This window comes from Chelonoidis abingdonii, chromosome 1 (genome assembly GCF_003597395.2).
Source record: "Chelonoidis abingdonii isolate Lonesome George chromosome 1, CheloAbing_2.0, whole genome shotgun sequence".
In the NCBI taxonomy this organism is placed as follows: Eukaryota; Metazoa; Chordata; order Testudines; family Testudinidae; genus Chelonoidis; species Chelonoidis abingdonii.
In genome coordinates, this window is record NC_133769.1 from 90,471,495 (window position 1) to 90,493,056 (window position 21,562).

The 21,562-nt window shown below is 37.6% G+C and overlaps 1 protein-coding gene across 2 annotated transcripts; it reads right to left on the reverse strand.

Moving 5' to 3' along the window:
- Positions 1–1,231: 1,231 nt before the first annotated feature.
- IKBIP (IKBKB interacting protein) lies at positions 1,232–18,847 on the reverse strand. 2 transcript variants are annotated; one of them, XM_032788559.2, is made up of 3 exons: positions 18,558–18,832; positions 15,667–15,784; positions 1,232–3,448 (listed from the first exon to the last, which is right to left on the reverse strand). In XM_032788559.2, the coding sequence occupies exons 1-3, from the start codon at positions 18,743–18,745 to the stop codon at positions 2,693–2,695; spliced, it is 1,062 nt and encodes a 353-aa protein (XP_032644450.1). In that variant the 5' UTR covers positions 18,746–18,832; the 3' UTR covers positions 1,232–2,692. The 2 variants fall into 2 exon arrangements, with proteins under 2 accessions (XP_032644450.1, XP_032644448.1); XM_032788557.2 differs by lacking the exon at positions 1,232–3,448 and adding an exon at positions 10,757–12,067 and having other exon boundaries at positions 18,558–18,847.
- Between the last annotated feature and the right edge of the window lie 2,715 nt (positions 18,848–21,562).

The window sequence follows — 21,562 nt, forward strand, 5'->3', positions numbered from 1 at the left end:
CTATGCCTGGTTCAACTCGTAATAGTCCTACTGTTGACCCCTTGCAGAGAGCTTTCTCTTCTGCCCAGGTAGTTGCCTATGCCGTCCCCCCGGATCTACCTGAGCCTCTTTATTTTCCACTTACCATCTGCAATGAGCAAATAACAAAATGTTCAGATAAGCATCTCAGGAGTCAGCTGACTTGTCAATATTCCTTCAACCAGACCCAAATGAACTTCTAATTTTTCATCATGATCATACAATTTCCCACTTTCCCACTGAGAACTGTATGTATGCTACAAGATAAGGGATTGTGTAAATACATTTGATCTAGAATAGTATCTCTACACTGTTGATAGATCTTGTGACCTCTGAAATGCTGGCGTTGAAATCGTTCTCATCACCCACCTGAGCCAGCTTAGAAAAGTCCCCAGTGTATTAATTTTGCACTCACTTTATAGCTTAGGTTGTAAGGTCTTTTGGGTATGGGCTGCACTTTTGGGGTGTGTACAGTGCCTAGCATATTGGAGGTACTGCTAGAATACAAATGATGAAATAAGTCTGAGGAAGAGATCATCGCCTTTGGAATATGTCCTAGTACTACTGACTGCCATGAAAAAGCTTGATAAAATATAATAGAACATGCATATATGGCAGAGTCTAAGCAGCAGTCCTTTGCTTTGAGTAACCACCTGACAAAATTATCAGAGCTTCTAATATTTTGATCAACCTTTAGTTAAAGATCACATCTACTAAGCAACCTGTTTTTCTTTCAGAAAGTCATTTAACACAAGTTTCACTATACACTAGCTGCTGCCACCCCACTTCTGAGGAATTTACTTGATCTTCACTAACCTAACTTTCTCCAGCTAATGTGGATAATAGATACTCAATTTTAATTTCCTGTTGGGAGCAAGGACCCCTTTTTCTTTTGGTATGACTCCTCTTGAGTGATTGCCTTTAAACAAAATTTAAAAAAAATCTTAAAATTCCTTTAAGACTTTGGTGCCCTCCAGAGGCAAGAGTAGTGGCTTTCGATGGGTGGTGATTTCTACATATGTGATTGGTTTTATAGAGAAGAGAACCTAACGCTGCACAAGAAATCAACAGATGGGAACTCCCCAAAGTCAAACAAACCCAGGTATTTTATATTTTTACCTGTTGTTTCAAGGATGTTTTTTGTGTTTTGATCGTGTGTGTTTGTTCTAGCAATGACATTTTTTTGATTGGAGTGGGTCAAAGAATGAAAACCTTCATTTCAAAATAATTTATTGTATGACTTTAGGAAAAATAACCAACTTATTTAGAGTATTATTTGAAGGAAAGATAAGGGAAGCAGAGTAGTGGGGAGGTACCAGTGAAAGAGGAAAAAGCAAGATGGAGCAACCATACGGGAAGGGACATGGAAAAAGACAGAGACAATGGAAAGAGGATGAAAATATAGGGGGAGAATGACTGGAATTTTCAATGGATCCATATATAGTAACTTCAGAAAAAGTCAACTAGCACTTACTAACTGCTAAACAATCAAGTTCTGGGGGCCTTAACATTCCCTAAGACTTCTGGCTGTGAGTTGGTCTTACAAGGATTTTCTCAAGAGCTGTACCTTACGTCTCTCAATCTATTTCCTTCACAAACATTGCTGTTCTTATACCATGGCTTTTTATTTCCTCACCTCTGGTACATCTATTCACATTCTCTTGCCTTTAGTACACCTCTTCCATCTCTTACTCTTACCTGCCCTTCTCAAATCTCAATGGCTCTATAAATGCTTCTCTCTTACCAGAGCAATATCACATCGGATGGGGGCTGTTTTGATGTTTCTCAGCCTAGACAATGTCTCCTTCTGTGCTAAATGCGTCTTCAGTCTAGTACTTTTACAGATCAAGTGATAGTGCATGTAGGGGACAAATGAAGAGCAGAGGCCTCTCAGACAGGGAACCCAAAGACATTGGAATAAGGGCCCTCTGCTAGGGTTAGTACCTCTTTCACGACACTGTCCCTACACAGAGTTCTGCTCTGCTGTAGAAAGAAATCCTAGAGCTCCACTCTGTTGTGACTACAGTCCTGAATAAAGGATTCCATTTAGTTTGCTAAAAATAATATTGTGCATTTAACATGGAAAATGTCTAACCATCTTCCCTTTTCAGAGATAACACTAATTTATTTCTGGCCATTACTCCTTTTTATATCCATAACACACTGATCGATTTAAAATAAAAATGAAACCCCAGACATTTTGGGAAAATCAGATGAAGCTACAGGTTTGTGAACTTGTGTTTAAGCCTGAATCTGGAATCCACAATTCTATCCCTGACTTCAAAGCAGTAGGGAAGGTTGAAGACCCACTTGTCAATCTGTAGGCCTATCTGAGACAAGAAAGCAAACTTGTAGGTAAGAACAAAAATATCAGTTAAATTGTTTACATTTTTAAAATTATGTAAAAATATTCTATTTTAGTTATACAAAACAAATAGTTCATGAAAAAAAACCTTGCTTTGCTAATGAAGAACCTGATCCGGGTCCCTCTGATGTAAATGGGACTTTCGTCACTTCAAAAGGAGGAGGATTGACATCTAAATTTGTTTCAGTATGCTTTGAAAAGAAGCCTTTAAATTACACCTCTCTTTCAGTGTCTTAGTACCAAGCTTGATTAGGTTATTGCTCTTCAAATGCTACTGCATTTTAGGCCATCTATAGTTTCAGGAAGTAATTAATTCGTATCTAAAATCTTGGTTATTTCATCTTTCATATCCTTGATCTCAGTCTGAACTGTAGTTAAATTGGACAGTTTTTCATTCAAGAAAACAATTTCTTTCTCTCTTTGTAATATATCATCAACCAACCTCCCTATTCTTAATGTTAGCTCATTTATCATTGGTTCCAAACGGGCAAAATCCTTCTTTAAATTGTACACCTTGGGTTTTAAATCGTTTGCAAATGTAACTGTCTTCAGAACTTTTGCTCTGGTACTTTCCAGATTTAAAAACCTATCTGAATGTTTGTTGAAATCACCTCTCAGGTCAGACAATGTGATTTTAATCTGTTCAATTCTTTTTGCGTTATCAGAGGTAGAACTTCGTAGCTTTGCAGTACGGTCAATGCTACTTGTAAGTAGATCACCTATACTTTGTACTGTCTTCTTTTCAGCTTTATCTACTTTATCTTCTAGTGCTTGCAGAGAATCAGTCAATGAGGTCACATCTGACACTAGACCTGAAATACGTCTTATGTCAGTTTTTACTGTTGCAATCTTTAGAGATACATCTTTTGCTATAGAAGCTGTACTCTGCTCAACTTTTAAAACTGCATGAAAAAGAGTTGTTAAGTTCTCCTGCATTAGTTCTTTTTTTTGGATTATGCTCTTAGACCATGTTTTCATGCCATGGAGATCCTCTTGTAGATGTTTAACATGAGAAATTATTTGAGCAGCTTCCAGTTGTTCTATTAAGTCTTGAGTCTTTTCACACTAGAGGGAGATACAAATAAAAGTATTTCACAAGATAAGCACAAGATTTTAACTAATAAGTTCATGTCAAAACTGCAGTTAAGTTTCACTTAAATATCTTTCTGTTCTGAAATCTTAATCAATGGTGATGGATCCATGGACCTGGGTCTTTAAAGAACAGTATTTCTGCCACAGTGCATGTGTCCCAGACTTCCACTGATTAACTCCGTTTTTCAACATAAGTATAGGCAACAGGCTCATATGCATTACTAGAATTCTCCTTTTACTGTTATAACATAGATTCATAATTTTTTAAGGCTGGAAGCGTCCAGTATGATTTTCTGCTCTAACTTCCGGCATAGCATGGGTCACAGAACTTCACCTAGTAATTTCTGCATTAAGCCCATAACTTCTGTTTGAGCTATAGCATATCTTTTAGAAAGACATCCACTTAAAATAATTAATTGTGATCCATGAATTTTCTGTAAAGGGACTCTATCCTGTTTTTACTAGAGCAAACACAGCATAAAAAATTCTTGTGAGCATTTATGACATTCACATAACAAAAAGAAACAAAACAGAAAATATAAAGACTTCAAATTGAAAAATTAAATGATTATTCATTTGGGGCAAATTTTTAAACTATATTCAGCAAAATCCTTCAGAGGGAAAACATAGTTTAAACAGTTTCCTGCTCTTATTCAAAGTTATCTTAATGAGAGAAGATTCAATCCACTCTTGGGTTTTGTCTTAACAGATTTTTTTAGAAGATCTATTCCTGCTCTTCGGACAAACATGCAAAAGATGAGATGAGAGGAAAACCTTCTGCCATATACCGCTTTATTTGTGGGTGAGACAGGATACACTATGCAGACATGTTGATTACAAACAGGTATACTTTAGTCTGTAGACTATGATTTAGTTCTCCAGTCCAAGAGGAAATCCAGTTGGCATTTTCTGGTGTCCTCCCACTGGTTTTTCTTCATGCTGAAAAAAGGCTGGTTGCTATCAGAGCATGTCATGCTGCTTATGATGGTGAAACAAGTAGAAGGCAAAAGGAAGATGAGAGAGAACAGAATTGATAGCATGTAACACACAAGGGAGTGTAGGAGCAGAAATTTCTTAGGAAATGATCAGTCTGGTGTCTATACTATCTTGACTGGTCTGTTTGCAGCCTGGGTATACCATGTATCCCCCACTCCCAAAGTCATAGACAAAAGTGATGTTCATTTGCTGAGATCCCAAAATTTGAAGATGTCAAGGACTCTGAAGATATGAGGTTTTGTTTTGCCAATTTATGATTTCATATGAATATGTGAAGGTCATTTTGTCACTACCTTTCAGCCTAAAGAAACTAATTTTACACAAATCCTTATGTTCAGTTCTGTGCTTATTCTTTGTCATCAATTTTTAAATCAATGTAACAGTTTATAAGTCAAGACCATCTTTTGTCACCTTTTGCCCACATCAGAATGGGATCTGTCTTTTAAAAAGGTAACAAAATATATTCCCCCAACGTTACAGTGTAACGGTAGAAAATGGCTATCTATTATACAACTGAAACAGGACGCGCTTAGAGTTAGCAGACATTTTTATTTATAGTGAATCTTTGTCAAGGTGATTTACTATATGCCAATTTTTCTATTGGCCATCTCTTTCAAAAAATGTAAAAATGGACAAGATACCATGTATGTCAGACTCCTATTTATGGGCTCAAAACAGTATTAGTGTTAGTGTCTCCCTTAACACTGATAGTTGTACAAAAGGATGATTGGGGGCCAAGATATTTGTGTGCATATATTTTAAAGTATTTGTGCATTAGTATTTTGTAGCACAAGTTATGTAGATTGTACAAGGAACAGAAAATTGTTGATGGCACAACACTGTCTATACAGCAGTGTAAAATTGATTAATTGTGACAAAAAATGAAGGTGTCTGTTCTAAAGAGTTTACAATCTAGAGGAGTAACATGGATTAGAAGACAACAGTAAACATCTACAGCAGTTGACCTTAAGAGCTTACTTCAGGTAGGGCCCTGACCTCTCATTACAGCTACAAACGAGTATTTTGTTTTCAAACTTGCATCACTTGCTATTATACCCTTGTGGAGCTGACGTTGAAAATTAAGGCGATCTTTCCCTTGTCTGTAAAAGCACACTGTTGGGGTTATATGAATTATAATGATGATTACATTTGAGGCACACAGGAGCTGAATTCTGTTGCAAGCTGGAAATCCTGCAACTTGGATTGCACAGGAAAACATTCAGATAGGTTTTTATTGAATTAAAAGTTAAAATAAATTTGATACTGTAATTTTTATCTAATGTAATGATTGTGATTTTTAGTGAATATGGGCCCCATGTATAATTCTGACAGCTGTCTGCCAACCATTCTTGATTCAACTGACTTTTTTAGCACTAATGCTGACATTGTTTTTAACTTTACTTCTAATTATATCCACATTTAGTATCTTGTTCAACAGCTGCTTGTGTGATAAAACCCCAAACTGAAATTTACAGACTGAACTACCCTCTTTATTGTTCGTTCTATTAAATTGGTCATATGTATAGGACGTGGTTAATTTTTAGTGAACCCATGCCAGTGAGTATTACCCCACTTCATCCCTAATAAACTATTTAATGTACTTTTTATCCTGGGACAAAAGTCTAGTTTCTCTGGCTGTAATTACCATCTCATTTTCACAAATTCATACTTAGCAGACTGAAAAGGCCTAGTGTGAAATCCTGGCCTCATGGAAGTCAATGGCAAAACTCCTATTGATTCAGTGCAGGCAGAATTTCATCTCTCGTCAAGATCCTTAGTCATCCCCTGTGAACATAGGATAATTTGGTATAGCCTGTGATTCTCAAACTTTAAATTTTCAGGCAAGTCCATTGGTTTACTAGACTAAGAATTCTGTAACACCCAGTGCCCACTACTTTCTGTTCAACTGCGTATTCTAGCCTGCAATGGAATTTAGGTTGATCCAAACCTACAGTATAAAGATGCTGAAAATGAGATTTCAGTTCTTACTATTGTTAATGAAAAATAATTATATGAAAGAGAAAAATCTAAGTTGGAAAAACCAAACATATGAAAAGTATACAAACTTGTGTTTAATTGCAAAAATTCTTTCCCATAAAATGTTAAAGAAGAGAAGAGCAATCTACATAGCCAAGTAGATTTTGTGCCAGCTGAGGCAGAGAAACTTTGAGAACACACCTTTATTGCGTAGAAAAGTAAACAGATACAAAAGTGACCATCAAGGTATATTACATTTTTTTTTCTATTAAGGGGACAAACAGGTTTAATATGCCATATATGTGCAGCATTAACTCTTTATTAGCAGTCTATAAAAATAATCTCTATGTAAAATAAATATGTGAAAATTGAGTCCAGAACAGTTTCATGCATAGTTAATCCTAAAACTTCTATGGGCATATGCAGCTCACAAGGCCACTTATCATTTTGAATATCCCGAGTCTTAAATCTGAAGTAGTCAAAATGCGGTTTGTAGACCCAGTGTGTGAACACTTTGGGTATGTCTATGCTACAATTAAAAACCTGCAGTGGGCCTGTGCCAGTTGGAACAGGCTTGTGGGGCTCAGGCTAAGGCAGTGTTTAAGTGCAGTTTGGGCTAAGGCTGGTGCCTGAGGTGTGGGACCTACCCCATAGTGGGGTCCTAGAACCTGGGGTCCAGCCCAAGCCCAAATGTCTACACTGCAATTAAACACCCTCTTAGCCTGAACATTGTGAGCCTGAGTCAGCTGGCATGGGCCAGCTGCAGATGTTTAATTGCACTGTAGACATACCTTTGAGTTTTAAAATTCAGCCTATAGCTGCCCTCAACTTCAATATAAGAAGAGAGGCCTTTGCATACAACAAATCCCAGGGTGTAGTGCTCCAGTTTGATCTAAATAGATCTGTGAAGGCTACATTTCTGCATTTAAAATAATGGTGGCTATAATGTTCATGTAACTTAGGCACGTCTCTCTGGCTCGAGTAAGCTGCCAATGCAGCTCTTGATTGGGAGAAGTTTGAACAGTCTTGCCTCCTAAACACCTCCTGATAGCTGAGATTATATATTAGTTGTGTTTTGACTTTGGAATACAACAGTTTATATTGGAAGTCACATAATTTCTTTAGGCCTACCAGTGTGCCATTCAAAAGGAATGATTTATTTTTAAATGGAAGTTAGATCCTGTGTGTGAGTAGCACCAGGTACAAGTGCCTTACACAAGGACTAAAACCTAGCAATACTGCCATGAAAAGGGGTTAATAGATGGCACAAGCTAATTTCTTTTTAAATTAATTAAGGAAATATAAATGTCTTGGAATTTACTTTTTAACTTTTGTTTTTCATGAAAAGTTGGATCCCTATAGTTCAGCAATAAATTTAAGTAATAAAAGGTAGGAAAAATGAGTGACAAAAATAGTCTGTTTCAGAGAGTTGGGCAGGTATAAATGGGAAAAGGAGATTCTGGGGGAAGATGTGTTAAACCTGACAAGGAAATGATGCTAGTAAACTCACAAAAACTGAAATGATGGAAGGCTACTAACAATAATGTTGTAGTAAGGTTGAGAAGCATCTTAACTCTACAACTAGTCCTACAGACTTCAGTGACAGCGTTCATGCAGAATGGTGCCATTCAGTGTGAATAAGGGTATCTCAATTTGTGACAATGATATTAAGAATGTCAAAAGTGAAGTGTGGAGTGAGGAGGCCACTTGCTTGTTGCCAAGGAAAGGAAGGAGAGAGAGAGAAAATTAAAGACCAACTTTTGTATAATTCATTAACAAATATAAAATCTCAATGGAGAGGAGGGGATATTTTAGTAAAAGTGGTATGGTATTCTGCATTGCAATCTGGCGTTTTCAAAGCTCACCTGTCACCACAAGAGGGGACCACATTTTCTCATTTATACTGGTGGAATACTACTGAGTTTAAGGGGGCTTGTAATTATGTAGTTCAGAGGGGAATCTCGTTCAGCATATAGAAATTGTGTTAAATGTACATAATTTATTACCAGTAATCCAGAAGTTCTCCTATTCTGCTGTCAGTTTAAACTCAAAGAGCTGTCCTTGCAAGGACCCTTGGATTTTGGGTCAGCACCTAACTGTATTAGGGTTTTCTATATTGTGAATAATTATACTATCTATGCTTCAATGGAAGTAAAGTGTGCATCTCTCTCTCTCTGACAAACACACCCTTCCACTGAGGCATAAATATTAGGGTTTTCAAGTGATTAAAAAATTGAGATTAACCACACAGTTAAAAAATGTATTGTGATTAATTGCACAATTAATCGCACTGTTAATAGAATAGCCTTTATTTAAATAATTTTGGATATTTTGTACATTTTCAAATATATTGATTTCAATTACAATACAGAATATAAAATGTACAGTGCTCAATTTATATTTATGATTACAAATATTTGCACGGTAAAAAACATTTATCAATTCACCTAATACAAGTACTGTAGTGCAATCTCTTTATCATGAAAGTTGATCTTATGAAGGTAGAATGATGCACAAAAAATTACTGCATTCAAAAATAAAACAGTGTAAAACCTTAGAGCCTACAAGTCCACTCAGTCCTACTTCTTGTTCATCCAATCGCTAAGACAAACAAGTTTGTTTACATTTGCAGGAGATAATGCTGCCCACTTCTTGTTTATAATATCACCTGAAAGAGAGAATAGGCATTCACATGGCACCATTGTAGCCAGAACTGCAAGGTATTTATGTGCAGGATGCACTAAAGATTCATATATCCCTTCATACTTCAACCACCATTCCAGAGAACATGCGTCCATCCTGATAACAGGTTCTGCTCGATAACCATCTAAAGCAGTGTGGTCTGACGCATGTTCATTTTCATCATCTGAGTCAGATGCCACCAGCAGAAAGGTTGATTTTCTTTTTTGGTGGTTTGTGTTCTGTAGTTTCCAAATGGAGTGTTACTCTTAAAAGATTTCTGAAAGCAAACTCCACACCATGTTCATCTCAGATTTTGGAAGGCACTTCAGATTCTTAAACCTTGGGTCGAGTGATGTAGCGATCTTTAGAAATCTCACATTGGTACCTTCTTTGCGTTTTGTCAAATCTGCAGTGAAAGTGTTCTTAAAATGAACAGCATGTGTTGGGTCATCATCCGAGACTGCTATAACATGAAATATGTGGCAGAATGTGGGTAAAACAGAGTAGGAGACATACAATTTTCTCTCAAGGAGTTCAGTCAGAAACTTAATTAACACTTTTTTTGTTCAAACAAACATCATAAGCATGGAAGCATGTCTTCTGGAATGGTGGCTGAAGCATGAAGGGGGCATACGAATGTTTAGCATAACTGCCATGTAAATACCTTGCAATGCCGGCTATAAAAGTGCCATGTGAATGCCTATTCTCACTTTCAGGTGACATTGTGAACAAGAAGCAGGCAGCATTATCTCCCGTAAATGTAAATAAACTTGTTTGTCTTAGTGATTGGCTGAACAAGAAATAGGACTGAGTGGACTTGTAGACGCTAAGGTTTTACATTGTTTTATTTTTGAGTGCAGTTATATAACCAAAAAAAATCTGCATTTGTAAGTTGCAAGATAAAGAGATTGTACTATGGTACTTGTATGAAGTGAATTGAAAAATACTATTTCTTTTGTTTGCCATTTTTCAATGCAAATATTTCTAATAAAAATAATATAAATTGAGCACTGTCAACTTTGTTTATTGTGTTGTAATTGAAATCAGTATGTTTAAAAATGTAGGAAAACATCCAAAATATTTAATACATTTCAACTGGTATTTTATTGTTTAACAGTGCGATTAAAACTGAGATTAATCACGATTAATTTTTTAAATTGTGATTAATTTTTTTGAGTTAATTGCATGAGTTAACTGCGATTAAATTGACAGCCCCAATAATTATTAAAATTGTTGGCAGTAGAGAAAATAATAATATCTTTAGATGCAGACCCAAAATCTAAGGGTCCTAAATTTCTGAATTTAAATTGACAGAAGAAAACTTTTGGATTATTCCAGTAAGTAAAATTAGATCACAGTTACAGCTCTTTTTGGGGCACGTGTGTGTAGACTACTAGGATCTCCTGTATGGAATAGTATTGATGGACTTCTGGTCAAATTCTCTGCTCTCAATACATCAGCGTAAATCTGGAATAATTCCATTACATTTACCAAGAACAGAATTTTGTCCCCACAAAAGAGGTGTAATTGTGATCCAATTTTACTGAATGGAACCAAATTTATGAAACTGTTGGTTTTCATAGTCAATATGGTATGTCATAATCAGACTACAATTCACAGAACCTGCTCAGAAACAGGTTGTTAATTTTTCATATCTTATAGTGTAGCTAATACATAAGCATGAAATATAACTTTGCAAAAAGCTATAATTAGAAAAAATGAATGAATATAAAATTTAAGTACAGAATACTGTGCTTAAAATTCTGATTTAACATCCAAATGTTCTTTCATCTAAATACTTTAGTTCAATTTCATTTTAATAAAAAAACTTAATGAGCATTCAAGATAATCATAAAATACATGAAAAATAGTCCGTCTGTTCCCCCTACCCCATTACATTTGCTTTTTTTTCTCTCTAGTATAGTTTAAGCATGTAAGGTCTGATCCAATGCCAATAAAAATTAATGACAAGACACCTGCTATTTAACGTTTGTTGGACTAGTTGTTTTTGGTTATCGTTTGTTTATAAAGCCATTAACATAACTGAGCTATATTGTCCATACTGTCAAGTAATATATATGTATTAAAATGAGTCTGAATTCATTGATCATCACCCTGACTTTGTTCATTTTCTAGATTGTATTCTAAAGGTAGTACTTCTCTTGTATTTGAAGATAATGTAATGGCAAATACTTTTTCTTTTAAAACAATTATTTCATTTTGCAGTTTTAATATGCTGTTGTCATACTGCATGCTTTCAAGAACCGTTTGCATTTCCATTATATTTGACACTGTTTTCAGCATCTCATCTTCCATAGTAAACACCTGTATTGTCAAATCTTCCATTTTTTTCTCTATACCTATCAGCTCACTTGATACTCTAAGAATAGACTGAACGGCATTTTCAATTGTTGGCAAGTGGGTCTTGCATTCCTCAACTTTCGGTTCGTAGTCTGTAAGCTTCTGACTCAAATCTATGTCTCTGGCTAACAAAGTATTCTGCTCTTCTTCTAATTTTTCAACTGTCTTTGTATCCAACTCCAGCTGCTGTTCAACTCTAGAAAGTTCATCTTCTTCCTGTCTTTTTAATGTTTTAATATTTCTTATTGTACTGTCTTCTAAATCTTTTAACCTTTCTGAAAGAGACTTCATATTTTGATCAGCAGTATTTATATGGGCCATAACTTCAGTATGTATGAACTTTGCTTCAGATTTTAAGCTACTAGTGTTTGCATTCATTTCATCCAGGCTTCTTTTCCAGGAGTCCATAACATTTTGGAATGTGTCATTAATGCTTTGCATCTTTTCAGAGAATGTCTGCTCACTGTTCTGAATGTCTTGTATGATGTTATGGAGAGTGGACACTTCCTGCTCAAACTGGATCATCATAGAGATGGATGAGGTAGCTTCCTGCAGGATACTTTCGGAAGACTCAAGCTGCATTTGTAACACAAAACAATGTCCATGTCTACTTAATATTAGACTGGAAGAGCACTTATACAACTGGGAGTATAATATATACATAAGGCTCAGTCAGTCTCTTGGAGAAATCCCACCTGACTTGATACACATTTGCAATCTTCCTATTTACTCTAATAATTTATGTTTAAAATATTATTGTTCAATTTATTCTGGCATGTGAAAGCTATAAAGAGAATTTCTATAGCAGTTTTCACACATGTATTGTTACTTAGGAATTAGTAATTCTAGTCAATTTGTTACATGGCACCAGAGTTATTACATTCAAGTAATCTGGACCTCAGTTTCTATTTATAAAAAATGAACTGCCATAACTTATTGCTGTAAAAATATCGAGCAACAAACTTAGAACAAATACCTTCAAAATACAAGTCAAATATTGTGACCTAGAATTAAATCATACAATTAAGAGTATTACTAAAAGACCAAGTAATAAAGCGGTAGATCAGCAGTCTAGTGTCTCCACAATGCACTACCATAAAGGGAATCGGACACTGGGTTACATATTAGTGATTCTTCACTGTGTGAGCTAGCAGGAGATAAGAGCACTAGGAAAATAATACACTAAACTGAGGCAGAAGACAGGGTGAAATCCTAGACCCAGTGAAGTCAATGGGAGTTTTGCCACTGACTTCAATGGGTTCCACAATTTCACTCAGGGAGCACAGGAGAGTTTTGTAATACTCTTTGATTAACAGAGGAGCACAAATGAAGCTCTAAAGGGAGCATACGAATATTTCAGTTTAGAAACAACTGAAATAATCTTTACAACACAGTTTCAGGGAAGGGGAAAATTTATTCATGTTTTTCTGTATAATACATGCAATTATCCTTGGATAGCCAACCTTTGTTTCAATTTCCTCAATAGGACTTTCTTTTGTAAAAATATTATACTGCCCAAATTCTGCACTAGCAAGGTGAACTCATTTAAATCAGCTATTTAAATCACCAAGTGGAAGGCCTCAATTTAAATAATTGATTCTAATCAACTTTTCCATTTGTACTTCCTTTATTTTCTAAAGAAAGAAGCATTCCCATTGGTTGATATAACCTTTAATATCTATTTACAACTAAATAGAGCCTAGAGTTAGATGTTTTTCCCCTGACTTTTTCTTTACACAAAAAAAGCAGTTTTTAACTCCCAAGTTTTTGATAGAGGCTCATGGATTTAGCATATCCTTTTTTTATTTAAATATTATAAAATATTATAATAAGGGTAGGCCTCAACGTATTTCCTATTAAATTCAGAGTTAATTTTAAACAGATTACTTTTTTAAAAAGAAAACCTTCCTATAATTTAAATAGAAAAATCCAATTTAAATAAAAAAAACTCATTTTTAAAAAATCATTGATTTTTATCCAACCTGCACACACGAGGAAATTCCAAGTTTGCAGTCAGCTCTCTAGACTGAAGTGTACCTAGATTCAAATTGCATCCTATGTGACTGACAACATTTTAAGATCAATGCTAAAATGGCACTGTAGGCACTTGGTTTGCTATGCTTTCATCATCATCTCTACCATACAGGGAATGATCTTGGCGTAAAACTAACTCTTCCAACAGATGACACAACATTATGAAAGGAAAAGAACACAATGCTGCGAATCAGCAGTGTGATAAAAGAGAGTGGGGATAGCTCCCTTTTGTGGGCACCCAGCCAGCCAGTTGGCTATGGAATCCCTCTTGGTGGTTGTTCTCTACTTGCTTTACCTGTAAAGGGTTAACTAGCCCACAGGTATAAGGAAAGCAGTGGGCACCTGACTAAAAGAGCCACTGGGACGGCTAAAACTTTAAAAACTTGGGAAAAAACTTCCCTCTGTCTGTGTGTTGTGCTTCTCCAGGAACAGGGAACAGTGAGCAGTTATGCTGTGAGAAGCTGAAAGCCAGGTATGAAAAACCATCAGAGCATACCTAGAGATTGCTTATCTGAAACCCCAGATATGTATGTTAATTAGGGAATGTCTTGGAAGATGCAATTAGATTTATTTCTATCTCGTACTGGCTTGTGGATTCCTCTGTGCTAACCCCAAATGTTTTTGTTTTGCTTGCAACCTTTAAACTGGACCTCAAGGTTATTCTTGATGTTTAATTTTTGTAAGTGGGTTCTTTAAATCTAGCAAAAGCCTAAGTTCCAGATGTATTTTCAATAAAATTTACCTTTTTTTAAGAACAGGATTGGAGTTTTGGTGTCCTAAGAGGTTTGTGCATATGCTGTTTAATTAGTTGGGGCAACAACTAATTTTCTTTGTTTTCATCCTCAGCTCTTTTCCGAGGGTGGGAAGTGGCGGGGGGAGGGGGGAAGGGTGTGTGTGAAACGGCTTTGAGGATACCCCAGAGGAAGGAATTCCCAAGTGCACTTTTCTGCTTTCAAAGGGTTTTTTTGCACTTGGGTGATGGCAGCATCTACCCATCCAAGGTCAGAGAGAAGCTGTAACCTTGGGAGTTTAATACAAACCTGGAGTGGCCAGTATTACATTTTAAAATCCTTGCGGACCCCCACCTTCTGCACTCGAAGTGCCAGAGTGGGGAATCAGCCTTGACAAGCAGTTTTAAGATTTTAAATTAGTAGTATAGAAGACATAGACTGAAGTGGGAACAAGACCAATTTATCATACAAGAATTTCTGCCAAATTTCTTTAAAACAATACACCTCTATCCCGATATAGCATGACCTGATATAACACAAATTCGGATATAACGTGGTAAAGCAGCGCTCCGGCAGATCAAAGCAAGTTCAATATAATGCGGTTTCACCTATAACACGGTAAGATTTTTTGGCTCCCGAGGACAGCGTTCTATCGGGGTACAGGTGTATGTAGCTGAACTATGTTGAGAACTAAACTTCTAAATTGAGCCATATGAATTTCAGGGAGGACTTAAGTTTCTAGAAAAGAAACATTAGGGTACAGTTACTTAATATGCATGGTTAATGGATGGACAAATTTAAGCCCCAAATTTGACATACTTTAAGATTATAATCATCTGGTGAATGATGTCATACATATTCTAGATAAAAAAATAAAAAATAAAAAAATTGAGCACTTTGTAGCTTTGAAATTATAAATGAAAACAGTATTGAAGGTCCTGAAGAGATCAACAATGAAAAACAAAAATATAAGTAAAGGGAAACATTTTCAAGTAGCTATTTTGCACAGGATGAAATACTGGCCTTACTGAAGTTGATGGGAGTTACACAGTTGACTTCAATGAGGTCTGAATTTCCTTAGCAATGTTAGTATCTCAGTATAAGCATCCACTTGTTTGCATGCTTTTACTTATATAAGAGATATTAAGCAACATAGTCTTAAGAGTTCAGAACAGAACAGAACAGCAGCCAGATCTGATGGCCAATCAGATGTCCCATTGACTTTCATGTCAATGACTAAATAAACATTCAAAAATGGTCTCATTTCAGAGATATAAAATTGTAATTCTGGTCATCTAAAAATGTCCGTAATCTCAAAACACATTTGTTAACTTTGACTAAATAAATATGAACTAATACATTTTAGATAATGTTCAATATAAGTTCTCAAATTAAAATTCCAATTATTACCTTTTCAGAAATTAAGTTAACTTTATTTTCCATATCCTGGGATTTTCCAGCTTCCAGCTGTAATAAATGATACTTTTTTTCCATGTGAGCAAGTTGGCCTGACTGCTGAAATAAGAACCTGTAAATCATGAAAAAATTAGTGAATATAATTGGTATGCATTAAATGTTTTAGGCCTCAATCCTGTAAGGAGCACCACATGAGTGTAGGGGTTCTATCTTCACACAGCTCCCTGCATGATCAGAGCATTAGAAAAGAACAGGGCTTTTTTAACAAGTTTGGCCTGTCTTCATATTGGAGTTATAGGTTACCAAAATAAGGAAATGGACAAAAAATAATAATTTGCATTTAAAGTTTGTGTGAGAGAAAGTGTGTGTTCTACTCAATTAGCTATCACAAACCTACATAACCACTTCATTGTGACCTAATGTACATATGTGGGACAAAAAAGTACCTTCATGGGAAAGGAAGCCCTTAGAGAAAATTACTTTTTTAAATGGTTTAGCTGATTTAGGGTGACCAGATAGCAAGTGTGAAAAATCAGGACAGGTGGTGGGGGTGGGGGTAATAGGAGCCCATATATAAAAAAAGCCCCAAATATCAGGACTGTCCCTATAAAATCGGGACATCTGGTCACCCTAAGCTGATTAGATAGTCAAGTTAAACAAAATGAGATAATTGGGCCTTTCTTCTTAGACTTCTCAAAACCATATGTGGGAGCTCTGAATTAGGAAGGGCCAAGCTAGTCCTAATTTTGTGTTATTTTTAGCCATTGCTATTGGGTTGTGGGAAAGTCTGTATTGCTGCTGCCTATGATGTACCAGTTCTGTGGAGAAATAGAATTTATTCTCCAGGCTCTCAGTCCAGCACCTCTTTCAAGCATTAAATTTATCTTAAACAACAAAAAAATTAGTTAAAATTATCTTTTTTGGTAAGTTTCAGGGTTTTCAGTTCTGTCAAGTCAACAACTTAAACATATAGTAATAAAGTGGGTTTGACAGAATGTGCCCACGTCCACACGCTACACACTGTTGTAATAATCCTAGTACAAAGGAGGTTTTGTGAGGTATTATCCATAAGCTCATAATTTGCTGGTCAATATAGCCCTGAATATGCAACAGCATTGTTTATACTATTTTCCTATATTACGTTATTGACACGTGCCAAACCACAGCAGAAGCTGGCGAACAGGTCAGTCTCAAACAAAAGAATATGTGCTCTGCTTAAACAGAGTCTGCAGTAAACAGAGTCATCAAGCAGGAAGGGAGACAAAGGGAGTTCAAACAGGTGGAAAAATCAGCAGGGAATATCCTTACATATGCACTCTGGGCTTGTCAACACATACACCGCAGCAGCGCAGCTGCATGATGCTATCTATGCCAAAGGGAGAGCTTCTCCTGTCGGCACAGAAACTCTACCTTCCTGAGAGGTGTTAGCTATGTTGACAGGAGAAGCCCTCACATCTACATAGTGCTGTCTACACCGGGGGTTAGGTTGGTAAAACTGTGTTGCAATCCTAAGCGACGTAGTTATACTGACAAGTCTGTAGTGAAGGCCAAGCCTCTGTCTCCTGAATCTCAGCTGGAAATGTTTTCCAGAAGGAGGACTGACACTATAAAAAGGAGAAATAAATGCCACAAAAGGACCCCCTCCTCTCTCTTTCTATTGATTCACAACACAAGAAGGGACAAAGGAAGCAGCCATTAAAGAGAAGAAGGTGATCCTGGCCTAAAAAGTTTGGCCACTAAGACTGTTGAGGGCATGTAGTGAGAAAAACTTTGCTTTGAATTTAACCTAGTTTATTAAGCTGGGCATGAGTTGTGTTCTTTCTTTATTTTTCTTGTAACCATTTCTGACTTTTATGCCTCATTACTTGGATTCACTTAAAATCTCTCTCTTTGTAGTTAATGAACTTGTTTTACTGTTTTATCTAATCCAATGTGTTTAAACTGAAATATCTGACAATTTGAAATAAAAAAAATCATATTTTTACCTTAAAGAAATAATAGACTTAACATACTTGTATTGCCCAGGAGAGGGCTGCACAGTACAGGACATATATTTCTGGGGGAAATCTAAGACTGGGAGTGTATTGGGGTCACCCCGTACTATACCCCAGGCTGGTGAAAGCCAAGGTGTGGCTGGCTGGAACTCTCACACAGGCATAGCTGGTAGTGATTTACATGCTGGAGGCTGTTTGTGAGCAGTCCAGACTGGGAGTTTACAGCAGCAAAGCAGTGTAAAGAGCACCCCAGGTTACAGGGCAGGGGTAACACAGCTATTTATCTGTCTGGATTGTACTTTGGGTATGTAACAGTGTGTTAATACTCTACAGTCTTAATATAATGAGATTGCAGATGGGGACATGTAGGCAAGCAGCAGCACTATAGTTGAACCAGGATGAAATGGGAAACAACAGAGAGGGCCCTAACATGGCAGCAAAAGAAGCTTAATTTGCTGGAAGCTTATCAATCCCAAATCAAGATGGGGATAGTGCAGGCTGTCCAGGTATCCTCTTTTTTGAATCAATTTATGTAGAAGAATATTTTCTCTCACATATATTTTATAATGCATTATTTGTTACAATAATGTACAGCAATTAAAGTGAGAACTCCAGAACATTTGTAATAATGGACTGTTGAGACTGAGGTCTGGAGCGAAAACTAAGAAATTGTAATCAATACCTATCATAGATGTGGGACAGTTTAAGCAGAACCAAAATTATGCAATTTTTATTTTTATCTTTTTTAAACTGTGATCACCAGAACTGTACACTATTCTACTAATGTCGTATATAGTGGATTCCATTGTATATGACATGGACGAAACCAGAAAGAGTAAAATTGAAAGTGTGAAACGAACTGTATCCAGTTACCTTTAGAGGATCACTTACCAGGTCAGCAGTAGACAAGCAACAAGGGAAAGTAGATTTAAGGCTGTTTGTGAGTCTATCCAAAAGGAATTCTTACTACTGCTGCCGCTCCTGGGACTTGAGATTGTTCCATCACCGCTCTGCTTTTGTGGTTCTTCATTGTGCTTCTGTGAAGGAACAGCTTTCTTTCTTTGCTTTATGTCAGACATTTTAAGAAAGTCTTTAGGAAACAGAAACCAAGCAGAGATCTAGCAGAAGAAAGCAAAATGAGTTATGTTTAGCCCCTTCCAAATTAACAGAGAGACTTCCCAAAATACGCAGTTAGGCAATTGCACTAAAAATTAACTGCTTCCTGCCGATGTCTACCACACTGATGTTTATTCAGTTACATTAATCATTTTCAAGAAAATGTCACCATAACTATTCATTTTTCCATTATATAGCTATCCCCTTCCATACTTTCAGATTAGCAGAAATTGTCTAATTCTCCATAGCACTAAGACTATAGATTTAATGTCTTTTTTAAAAAAATGAAAGCTTAGATTCTAGATAAGCTGATGGCAATTGTCCAGGAAAACTTTCAGCTCCTTCAGGGTGCACAGGCATCTGGAATTTTCAAGATGTTCTTAAGATTACTGTAAGTAAAAGAGATTAGAAGACTTTTTTTTTTTTTTTAAAGACAGCACTATGTTTAGTCAGTTTCACTATTTCTCATGTTTGATCGACTAATTTGTTTTACTATTCTTTGAGTCTTTCACATGCAAAAGAGGAGAATAAACATTTAAGACACAGAAAATATGGGACTGTGAATCATCTTTGGGTCTAATTTAGGAATATTTCTATTATAACTTTTTATATACACCTCTACCCCACCATAACACGGATGTGGACAGCCTACCGCGTTATAGCTGAAACCCTGTTATATTGGGGTAGGGGCAGCAGGGCTCTGGCCACTGCTGGGAGCCTCAGGCCCTTTAAATCACTGGTGGAGCCCTGCTGCCACAGCCCCGGGGTAGGGGTGGCAGGGCTCCAGCAGTGATTTAAAGCCCCCGGGCCTCCCCACAGCAGACAGATCCCCAGGCCCTTTAAATCGCCGGCAAGTCCCACTGCTGCAACCCCGGGGTAGTGGCTGCGGAGCTCCAGCAGTGATTTAAATGGCCCTGTGCTCCCCGCAGCAGCCGGAGCCCCAGGCCCTTTAAATCACCAGCAAGCCCCACTGTTGCAGCCCCGTGGTAGCAGCAGCATGGCTCCAGCGGGGTTTAAAGGGCCCAGGCCTCCCCACAGCAGCTGGAGCCCCGGACCCTTTAAAGCGCCACCCAAGCCCTGCTGCCGCAGCCCCAGGGTAGTCGCGGCAGGGCTCCAGTGGTGATTTAAAGGGCCTGGGGCTCCCTGCAGCAGCCGGAGCCCCGGACCCTTTAGAGCGCTGCCGGAGCCCTGCTGCTACCATGTTATACATGAATCCGTGTTATATTGGGTCACGTTATAGTTCAGTAGAGGTGTATGTTCACCCATAAAGCAGGTTCATTATTTACTGTATACTCCTGGGAGCATTCTGTGCCAAAAAAATAAAAATTCTGCATGCGATATTTTAAAATTCTGCAAATTTTATTTGTCAAAATAACACTACATAATCACACCAGTTTCAATTATTTTGGTAATTTATTTCTAAACACCTGTCAGCAAGTATGTCTATAAAATACAGACACACAAAAATTCTCCCAGGAGTAGCGAGTTAAAGAAACCCCTATGACAACCCAGTTCCTGTTTCTCTGCCCCCTTTCCTCACCTCCCCCCGAGCCCAGCCGGGGGGGGGGCAGATACTCACAACCCCTCTCCCCCACACCCAATGTAACACTGCACCCCATATTCCTCACAGTTATATTATTGTGACATAATATTGTATTTTATGCAAGATAGGTCATGTGAGATATCATTGGAAAGGTTACGATTTATTGAATATGATTATCCTATTTGTATGCATGTATCATTTTTGTATCTGAAGTTAGGAATATTGACTATTTGTATTACAAATGTGTTTACACCTGGGGAATGCCAACTAGGGAAAAGATGTTCAGTCTAGATGGCTGACTGGGAAGAGCCAAATCAGGTTGATGAGCCATTAGGAGAAAACAACAGGCCCTAGAAGAAGCTTATCTCCCACGGGTGAGAATTTGCTACTCATATCCAATCCTTTTAGTATATTAAGCTTAGTTTGCGTGTTTTGTTTGTTTGCTACGTAATCTGCTTTGATCTGTTTGCTACTCCTTGTAATCAACTTAAAATCTATCTTTTGTAGTTAATAAATTTATTTTTTCTTTGTCTAAAACCAGTATGTGGGAGTCATAACTTGGGGCAGAAAGCTGTTGCATGTCCTTCTCCACATTGAGGGAGAGGCGAATTTCATGAGCTTACGCTGTACAGATCTCTGTGCAGCGCAAGATGGTATAATTTTGGGTTTACACGCCAGAGGGGAGTCCGCGCTTTCGTAGCTAGGCAGTTCCTTAGCTGTAGCATCCCTATGCAGACCTGATCACAGTATCTGTATGTACTGCAGCTGAGTGTGTCCTTACCTGTATGTGTGCTGGGAGAGGGCTAGGCAGGCTGGTCACAGCAGTATAGTGTAAAGGGAGCCCATGTTGGTGGGGCTTAGTGGCACCCCAGGGGGAGAACCCGTCACACCTAGCTGTGGGGGCCCCCAGCCAATACACCTAAACCCCATCCCTGCAGAGCCTAGCTGCAGGGTGCTCCTAGCCCAGAAAGCCGCACTCCCTCCCACCAGATACCCGCATCTCCTTCCCCCTCAGACCCGCCACTTGTGCCCCCCAAGCACAGGGATCCAGAGGGAGAAACAGCCTGATGCTCGGTCCCAGGCTTGCATGGAGTTTCCTGCATGCTGCCCTCTCCTTCCTTCAGGGCATGCTGGCAACTGCAGCTGTGAGGAACTCTCTAGCAACCTCCCCCTCCCACCAGCAGCGTCTTCTATGTGTGAACTGGGGTCTGCTGGGTCCAGTACCCCCTAGCTGTAC

Bases quoted from the DNA above. Each gene is read 5' to 3' on its own strand.
- IKBIP (XM_032788557.2), bottom strand. From the start codon at position 18,745: ATGTCTGACATAAAGCAAAGAAAGAAAGCTGTTCCTTCACAGAAGCAC. The intron at 15,785-18,557 runs GTAAGTGATCCT...CATGATTTACAG, and splicing joins GCTTGTCTACTGCTGACCTG to GTTCTTATTTCAGCAGTCAG. The intron at 12,068-15,666 runs GTAATAATTGGA...TTACAAATGCAG, and splicing joins TTAACTTAATTTCTGAAAAG to CTTGAGTCTTCCGAAAGTAT.